We start from the raw sequence: 10000 nt of genomic DNA, 5'->3' as shown, positions 1-10000 counted from the left end.
ACACACACACACAACCCCCACACACACACAACCACACACACACACACACACAACCACACACACACACACACACACACACACACACACAACCACACACACACACACACACACACACACACACACACACACACTCTCAGACTAACAGGCAGTCCGTTCAGACATTGGATATAATTCATTTAAATAAGGCAGAGGTAAAGTGCCCCATTCACATTATGCTACAGTACTCTGAGTGTCTCTGACTTCTCAACCTCCTCAGCCAATAAGAAAGAGAAAAAAAACAGAGTTGATCATAAGATGTGTTTCAGTATCACCAGCAGGAGTTTAGGGTGACCTCAGCATCTTCTCTCCTCCACCCATTGTGTCACGTTCTTCCTCTGGCAGGACCATAACCAATAACCTACCCAGCGTGCCCTTGCCCAAAGTGCCCAGCCTGCCCCTCAGCTTGCCTCAGATGCCAAGCTTCTCCCCACCGTCCTGGATGGGACCGCTGTGTGAAAGCACGTGTGTATGGGGAGATGTACGCGGGCCGCTGGGAGGGCTTGTGTATGGGGTAGATGTACACGCTGGGAGGGCTTGTGTATGGGGTAGATGTACACGCTGGGAGGGCTTGTGTATGGGGTAGATGTACACGCTGGGAGGGCTTGCATGGAGGGCGTCTTTGACCCTGGCTGTGAGGTCTCTGTGATGTCTCTGTGATGTGGGTTTTGTCGTGAAGCAGTGCAGGTGTCAGAGCCAGATCACTCTCCTCCACAGGGCGCGGAGCTGATGAACCGAACGCAGCGAGTGTCTCCTGTCCTTAGCCCCTCATCAGGCTGCGCACGTCTCCTGTCCTCATCAGGCTGCACACTAGTGCACGTCTCCTGTCCTTAGGTCCTCATCAGGCTGCACACTAGCGCACGTCTCCTGTCCTCAGGCTGCACACTAGTGCACGTCTCCTGTCCTTAGCCCCTCATCAGGCTGCACACGTCTCCTGTCCTTAGGCTGCACACTAGTGCACGTCTCCTGTCCTTAGGTCCTCAAAATCGTGAAGGTTTTACTTGAGAACAGCATGCAGTCCTTCAATTAAATTCAGTTTATTTATACACAAATTACATAAATCTATTGTCAATATCTTTAAATCTGTTTTACTTTAATTTCTTTTGAAACGTTTTATCAGTTTGTTTACAGCTCTGCCCTTGACCAATCATTATTCCTCAGTTTGTTTACAGCTCTGCCCTTGACCAATCATTATTCCTCAGTTTGTTTACAGCTCTGCCCTTGACCAATCATTATTCCTCAGTTTGTTTACAGCTCTGCCCTTGACCAATCATTATTCCTCAGTTTGTTTACAGCTCTGCCCTTGCCCAATCATTATTCCTCAGTTTGTTTACAGCTCTGCCCTTGCCCAATCATTATTCCTCAGTTTGTTTACAGCTCTGCCCTTGCCCAATCATTATTCCTCAGTTTGTTTACAGCTCTGCCCTTGCCCAATCATTATTCCTCAGTTTGTTTACAGCTCTGCCCTTGACCAATCATTATTCCTCAGTTTGTTTACAGCTCTGCCCTTGCCCAATCATTATTCCTCAGTTTGTTTACAGCTCTGCCCTTGACCAATCATTATTCCTCAGTTTGTTTACAGCTCTGCCCTTGCCCAATCATTATTCCTCAGTTTGTTTACAGCTCTGCCCTTGCCCTTGATCTCTCAACATTAGGGAGAGAAATGTTGTGCCCATCTTTGTGGAGGAGGGAGGCCGTATCTGCTATTGCTGTTTAATGTCTGTTTTGTGCTGTGTGGATTATGTGATAGTCTTGCATGCTGCGGTGTGAACTACAAGGTATATTTCATGAGTTTTCCGTGTGCCGTAGCTGCACTACATCAAACATAATCACTATACTGTGTGTTCCTGTGTATTTAATGGAAGCAAGTGCTTTTGCTTAAAGAACGGCACAGCATGGTCACTTTGAACCTTGAGGCTTGTGATTTAATGGTATGACATTTTGATTTGTCATGTTTAGCTCTTAATTCGTGCTAACTTGATAATTAATTTAAATGCGTTTTTACATCCCACTATTTCTACCCGTTTAAAAAAAATATACAAATTAATTTTCCTTGCCTACCACTGGGAGTCAAGTTTTATTTAGTATTATGCGAAACACCAGAAAGCATTTTATGGTGTGAAATGGAAGCAGCATAACATCAAGCAGCATAACATCATCCATAAATGAATGCCATCATTTAATCCTTAATATTGCAATTGGTATGGAAAAGCCTACATTTGATGTAAACATCATCATAATGTGTGAAATCTACATACATTAACTGTAAGATCAGTTGTACTCGTGAAACACGAACTGTTGAAACAGTTGCTGCGGGAGCGTTCCTAGGGGTGTTTCTCTCAGGAGAGACAGAGTGTTGAAGAGCGGCTTTCTCAGGGCTTCGTGTTCTCCCAGCGGATCCCCCGCGGCTGTCGACAAATCGGCCAATTGTTAGCGTAATCTCCCCCGCACAGACGAGCATGGGGAGCTCTGTTGGAGCCCTGCGGGAAACACGGACATGAGTGCCGCTAATTAGTCAAGAGGGTAGCCGCAGCACAGAGTTTTAATTGTGTTTCATAGTTTGGCAAACGATTTATGTCCAGCGCCAGTCATTTACCGGCGAGATGTGTGCTTTTTCTTTCTTCCATGGTGATGGATGATTGCGTCAGCCGTTTGATGTTATGGTGGCCACCTTAATTGCAGTAGTCATCTGTCATATAAATAGTCGGCAGCATATTTTTTTAATAGTCGAATTATTAGTTTGTTTGTTTAGTTTAGTGAAAGCTACTATTTATTAATGAGCACTGACAAAAACACCTCAGTATGTTCTGTTCTGTTGTGTTATGTTATATGTTATATGTTATGTTATGTATAATACAGACTGCTCTTCATAAAATAATCTATGCATAGCCTACATATACGTGTGTGTGTGTGTGTCTGTGTGTGAAATTGCACTAAAGACATCTTGATCCGTATACTGTGTGCAGTAAAGGCTCCTCCACGTCTGAAGATCTGTTCTGGAAGCTGGACGCACTGCAGATATTTGTGATGGACCTGCACTGGCCCGAGCCGGAGTTTGCCAAACACCTGGAGCAGCGCCTGAAGCTCATGGCCAGCGACATGATGGAGGCCTGTGTCAAAAGGTCAGAGGTCGCAGGCAACATCCAGCTGATGCTGAGGGAGAGGGGGGCTCCATCAGGCATGCTTCCACCCCAGATGAGAGCTTGATTTATCAGAGAGGACGCCTGGCCCAGTGCCCTCTGAGCCTCCCTCTCTACCCCGCCTGCACATGCTTATTACATTTCCATTGCTATTCATCACACTGTTGTTGTTGCCATGATTAAGCCACTGCCTGTCTGGCACTGTCTGTGGGATGAAACACACTGTGTTTACTTTTGTAAGTACCTACGGATAAGGTGTTTAGTCATTATTTTCAGTCTCAGTACAACATGACTATTGATACTGAGCTAGAGAAGGGCATCCTATTTGGCCCTCCATAATACATTATTATGCATTTAGTCTGAATCTGAGTATTTCTGTTTTATTAGTTTCGCATAGGTCTTGATGATTTTGTATGTGGAGATGGTTATTTTAACACTACAACAGCCTGAGGCTACTGCCCTGGGAACTTGGATCAATGTGTCAATGCCACTGCATCATTGACCGTGGTGTGTTGTTAAAGTCTAAAATCTCTATAGCTGCAACCGTAGCTTCCATTTTGTTTGTTTAGTATCTGTCACCGCATTTGCATGCAATGTGATCCCAATACCCAGTTCATGTCAACAATGCTCACCAGCCAACCTACAGGCCAGAGAAATAGTCTTGTGGTAGATTAGTGGCCAAATTGGCAAGTTCTTGTTGGCTTCGAACTAGTATTGATTTTGCGGTGTTAAAGGGTTTTCAAATAATATAAACAAATAATGTAGCAGCAGCAAAAAAAAACAGCTGGAGTTCTAATACACAAATTCGTTTCTGGGAATTACTCAGCTGTTGTAGTGTTTGAAGAATGCTCTAAAGAAGACAGCATTCTGAAGGTCTCATTCTTCTCTGTCCCAGAACTAAGGCAGCCTTTCACTCGAAGATGCAGAAAGTAAGCAAGTCAACAGATTTCCGGGTGTCTCTCTCTCTCTGTACAATGTTCAACGTTCTAATGGACGCCAAGAGGCAGTGCTCCAAACTCTGTGTGCTCGACCAAGGCCAGGAGGTAAGGTTCAAGCCATTTTAACAAAAGAGCTATCTTTACCTTAACCTGTGCTCAATGCCCCAGTGCTCTTGTCCAGGGAAGCTCATGTGTCAAATGTTTAGTCATCATTGTATAGTCTCAGTACAACATGAGGCTGCCTCAATGTACTCAGCCACATCACAACATCTATACAGCAACTGAATTGATTTGGTACGAGTTTGATGATACAGTATTGTTTCATGTAGACTTGTACTTTAAGGTAGTTTTGGTGTCAAAAACACATTGGCTTTCTGTTCATAGCAGTGATATCATTTTAAACAGAATTGTAATTGTTAGCAGAAATGTCCACAAAAATGTCTTCTCATAACCTTTGAAATCTTGGAGTTTGGAAGTCTTACTTAGAATGTTAGGTCTCACAGGTCTGACATTTGTTCCAGTTTAAGTCCTGTTGAAAAACAAAACTTGTATTCAGCATCCCGTACGTATCCTATTTGGGAAAGGAGGGAAAGTACTGAGCAAAACTTTCCATAGAACATAGAGCTGACCTCTCCTGCTCCCGCAAGTCGGACCGCAGCGAGTGCCAGAATGGCTGCTGAAACATTTGACATTTAGGCAAAGATCTAAGCTACGTATACATGTGATTTCATCGTATGCATAGGTTCACTACACTACCTAGGTTCACTACACAAGTCATTTGCGGCCCACTGATGTGCCTGCACGCGTGTGCGTGTTTGTAACCGCCGCCGCCACGCCCCCTCCCCCCGCACAGATATTCTGCCTATAACACTTAAATATGTGAAATTATCAGGGTACATTGCCAGCCGCCGCCACACCCCCTCCCGCCGCACAGATATTCTGCCTATAACACTTAAATATGTGCAGTTATCAGGGTAGATTACTAACCGCCGTAGCCACTCCCCCTCCCCCCGCGCACATATTCCGCCTGTAGCACTTGTCAGTGTAATTTTTCACGATATTCAAGAGTAATCTTGAAATGTGTTGAAATATCAAAGCGAATTTATAAAAAAAATTAAAATTCAATGGTGAACTGATCAACATAGGCTCATGTCGCGGACCCCCTGCAATGCCGTCGCGGACCACCAGGGGGCCACGGACCCCTGGTTGAAAACCCCTGCTCTACACTGCCTAGGTTCTGTTCTGTTCACTACCTAGGTTTGAAGATGCACATGTGTTCTATTAGATGCATTTAGATGATTTAATTGAATGTGTTCTATTAGATGCATTTAGATGATTTAATTGAATGTGTTCTATTAGATGCATTTAGATGATTTAATTGAATGTGTATGACATGTTACCCATTTTCACTCTCAAACTAGGGGCCCATGGGTGTCATACTTTTTATCGTTGAATGTGTACTTCCATTTTAATTTAATTTTTTTAAAAGGACATTTAATTATTTTCTCCTGCATCATGTCACCTACCCACGTCACAAAACATGACACCATGTAATGATGTTGTTTTATTGTTTCCCATGTAGTCTATAAATTAGACTGATATAATACTATAGGCCAAAAACATTAGCCTTGACATCAACCTCAGCAACCACCTTTTTCACTTTCCTGATATAAGGAACTATGTTGTCAACATGTTGTCTACACTAAACTCATACATGAGCTGTCATATCAGTAACAGAGAATGGCAAAGAGTGAAGCATATGTTTGCGACAGACGAAGAGCAATATAATGAAGTATTCCCAAATTATTTTTGTTTCCTAATTGCTTTATTTTGTCTTTTCAGTTGTAGTCTATGGAGGCACAATCTTTTGGCCACAAAATTGCCTCCAGTAGGGAGATAAACTACAGTGCCCTCCACAATTATTGGCACCCTTAGTGAATGTGACCAAAGCAGGCTATGAAAAAATATGTCTTTGCTGTTTATCCTCTCAGTCTTTTACTCAAAATATTCACAAAAATCTTACCTTTTCATTGAAGTAACATTATTGAAAGATTTTTTTTTTTGACATTAAATAAAATATTTTTCTCCAAAAGATGGGTGCCACAATTATTGGCACCCCTAGAAAATCTTATAATTAAAATCTAACTGAAGTATATTACCAGTCATGTTTTACATTTTTAAGTTCACCTGTTTGATTAGGAACTCTTTAGTGGTCAACCATGACTTCCTGTTTCACTCGGGTATAAATATGAGGTGACACAGGCCAAATACCCTTAGTCATTCTTAAGATGGGAAAGACAAAAGAACACAGTGTCGAAGTGCGACAAAAAGTTGTTGAGCTGCAGAAATCCGGAAAAGGATATAAGAAAATATCTTAACAGTTGAAAATACTCATTTCCACAATCAGGGCAATAGTTAAGAAGTTCAAAGCGACAAGAGATGTAAGGAATCAGCCTGAAAGAGGACCTATCTGTAAATTGACCCCACGCACCGTGAGGAGGATGGTTCGACTGGCAAAAGAATCTCCCAGGATCACAGCTGGAGAATTGCAGAGGTAAATTGAGTCTTGGGTTCAGAAAATCTCCAGAACTACCATCAGACGCCACCTCCATCACCACAAATTGTTTTGGAGGGTTGCCAGAAAAAACCCTCTGCTGTCAATCAACAACAAACTAAAGCGCCTACAGTTTGCCAAATGTAAGTCAGACTTTCAATGGGGCCGAGTTATATGGTCAGATGAGACCAAAATAAAGCTTTTTGGCAACAAACATCAAAGGTGGGTTTGGCGTAGACAGAAAGATAGCCATACAGAAGAGACCCCCATACCCAATGTGAAGTATAGGTGGCGGATCTTTGATGTTGTGGGGCTGTTTTTCTTTCCAAAGGCCCTCAACATCTTGTTAGGATACATGGTATCATGGACTCCATCAAATACCAGCAGATATTAAATTGAAAACCTAACAGCCCCCTCTAGGAAGCTTAAAATGGGCCGTGGTTGGACCTTCCAGCAGGACAATGATCCGAAGCACACCTCAAAATCAACACAAAAATTGTTCACCGACCACGGAATAAAGGTTTTGCATGGCCATCACAGTCCCCCGACCTAAACCCCATAGAAATCTGTCGGAAGAGCTGAAGCCGAGTATACAAGCGTTGACCTAAGAATCTGAAGGATCTGGAGAGATACTGTATGTAGGAATGGTCTCAGTCCCGTGCCATGTGTTCACCAACCTCATCACGCATTATAGGAGAAGACTCAGAGCTGTTATCTTGGCAAAAGGGAGGCTGCTCAAACATTAAATTAAGGGGTGCCAATAATTGTGGCACACCTGTTTTGGAGAATAATATTTATTTAATGTCAAAAAAAAAAATTCTTTCAATAATTTTACTTCAATGAAAAGGTAAGATTTTTGTGAATATTTTGAGTGAAAGACCAAGAGGATACACAGCAAAGACATATTTTTTCATAGCCTGTTTTGGTCACATTCACTAAGGGTGCCAATAATTGTGGAGGGCACTGTATCCAATAGGCTATAGGCTTGCTAATCACCTGATGCTAACTGGCTGAAGCTAACCATCTAAATCATGATCCCTGAGTCAACATCAAGCATGTAGCTTAAAGCTTGAGAAGAGGCTGTCTCTGTGGATGCCAGTTAGCTCTGAACATTCAACACTGATTACAACCAGCTCTTTTCTGAGTGGAAGCGCCAAATTACCTTTGAAGTGGTGAGCCTCAGCTAAGTACTAAATCACCTGTCACTTACTTGGGTATAGTACCCTGATAAGACTACACCACCAAAAGGCCAACACTAAACCGCCTACATCCCTGAACAAAAAATCCTGGTAGTTTTTAAAAAGTGGACCAACCACTTATGCTGAAGCAAGTAGTATTTTAGTTATTTTTGGTATAGTGTTATTTTTATTCAGTTAATAATAATTCTATCCTAAATCAGTTATAACATGTTAAAGCATACCTTTTGTGTTTTTATAACCCACACCTTATTCAAATGTACTCTTCCCGTATTAGTTATTTTGTACAACTACAACTTTTGAATTACCAGCCTGTTTAGGCCCATTTGGGGAATTGCAGGCAATAGCGAATCTTCAAAACCTCCTTTTAGAAAATAGGAAATGTCTGTAGTGTCTGTAAATATTTACATATGTCTGTGGATGTTCTACTGACAAAACGTTTGCAATTCACCTGCCATGCTTTTGAGTACGCTTTATTTTTCTTGCTTTGCATTTTGCACCAGTTTTGTTTTTTGAGGTTTGTCAGCCAAGATGAACCTCATCAGCAGTGAACAAATAAAGATGCAGATTGTGTTGATACTAACACATAAAGATGAAGATTGTGTTGACACTAACACATAAATATGAAGATTGTGTTGAGAAACAAATAAGTATCCATGGATAGATTTAGACATATTCATACAAAATACTAACACATAAAGATGAAGATTGTGTTGATAGTTGTGAAGATAGTTGACACTAACACATAAATATGAAGATTGTGTTGAGAAACAAATAAGTATCCATGGATAGATTTAGACATATTCATGCAAAATACTAACACATAAAGATGAAGATTGTGTTGATAGTTGTGAAGATAGTTGACACTAACACATAAATATGAAGATTGTGTTGAGAAACAAATAAGTATCCATGGATAGATTTAGACATATTCATGCAAAATATCTGTTTATCTCTCATGACTTTTTATACATTTGACACCAGAAGTTGAATCTGATAACTACATTAGATTTAGCAGCTACATGCAATGATGAAGTAAATCTCCCTGCACTCGTATTCAATGATGAACCAAGACTCTTATTCTGGCACACAACCAAATGTGAGACAGCTTTGTTGAAATACCCCCATGTGAAACACTGCCATTCTTGGTGTTTTATTTAGGTGGATAGCATAACCAAAGCACATTATTCCTACACATTCTGTGCCTCATGTTTGTTTCCATCTCCACTCCCGTTGGAGAGGTGCCTGCTTGATATTGGCTTCTAAACTGTAATGTCAAACATTATCCTATTACGCAAGGAAATGCTTGTCATGTGATCACACAACACGTATAACCTCTTATTCTGGCACACAACCAAATGTGAGACATTTGTTTGCTTTTTTTTTTATATTAATAATCCTAATTTATTGCTCGTATTTATGAACACAAACAGGATCAAGGACCCTTCTTACCTAGTTCAGTCTTCTGTCTTATAGTAAACATGACAACACAGCTTTGACATTTATTAAATGGTGTTACTTTCATCAGACCTCGTCATGTCATATCTAAAGATATAAATCACAAATGTTTTATCATAAAATTAACACTTCACAATCACCCTAAGTTTCTGTTTGGCATTCATTGCTCTTTCTCTTTCACATCACCATGTGTCCTGCACATCATCGTTTGAATCCAAGACTGACCAGCAGTGGGTGAGTGTGTTTCCTATGATTGCTAATTTCATAATCATCCCCAATTCCTCTAACCATTACTTTAACGTGCATCGTGTCACAAAATGAAATGTTGCTGCATTCAGTTTTCTCTCCCCCAAAACGCCTTTCTGTGGTGTAAAGTTAGGTGACTGTGTGATTGGAACTGGGTCAAAGCTGAACGGAGTCGGCTGTACCACATTAGAAAACAGATTCCAGATCTTTTCTGTCCCTTTCTTTCTTTCTTCTGGATACAATACAGCTCCTCACTTTTTTGCGGTGGGCAGGTCCTGAATAGAAGGGGGCCATTTTAGTTCCTCACGTTGTCTTTTCACACACTCAAAGACAGAAGTGCAAACTTTCGGTGAACAGAAATGAAATGTTGCTTCCACAGACATGCAAAGCCTGTGCCTGTTTTGGGTGCTTCAGTGGCATGCTTTGTCTACA

General features: G+C 41.4%; 1 protein-coding gene across 4 annotated transcripts in view; it reads left to right on the top strand.

Annotated features, from left to right (window-relative positions):
* cadps2 (Ca++-dependent secretion activator 2) overlaps positions 1 to 10000 on the top strand; it is a 114276-nt gene that overhangs the window by 85461 nt on the left and 18815 nt on the right. For 2 of the 4 annotated variants that reach the window (XM_031564143.2, XM_031564142.2), the window contains 4 exons: positions 382 to 501; positions 3003 to 3158; positions 4072 to 4219; positions 9542 to 9556. In XM_031564143.2, coding sequence (XP_031420003.1) covers positions 382 to 501; positions 3003 to 3158; positions 4072 to 4219; positions 9542 to 9556 — 439 coding nt within the window. The remainder of the gene's footprint in view (positions 1 to 381; positions 502 to 3002; positions 3159 to 4071; positions 4220 to 9541; positions 9557 to 10000) is intronic. The other 2 variants (XM_012829449.3, XM_031564144.2) reach the window with 1 other exon arrangement.

The sequence above is a fragment of the Clupea harengus genome, chromosome 3, assembly GCF_900700415.2.
Source record: "Clupea harengus chromosome 3, Ch_v2.0.2, whole genome shotgun sequence".
Taxonomy (NCBI): domain Eukaryota; kingdom Metazoa; phylum Chordata; class Actinopteri; order Clupeiformes; family Clupeidae; genus Clupea; species Clupea harengus.
This window is presented reverse-complemented; position numbering and strand designations above follow the sequence as displayed.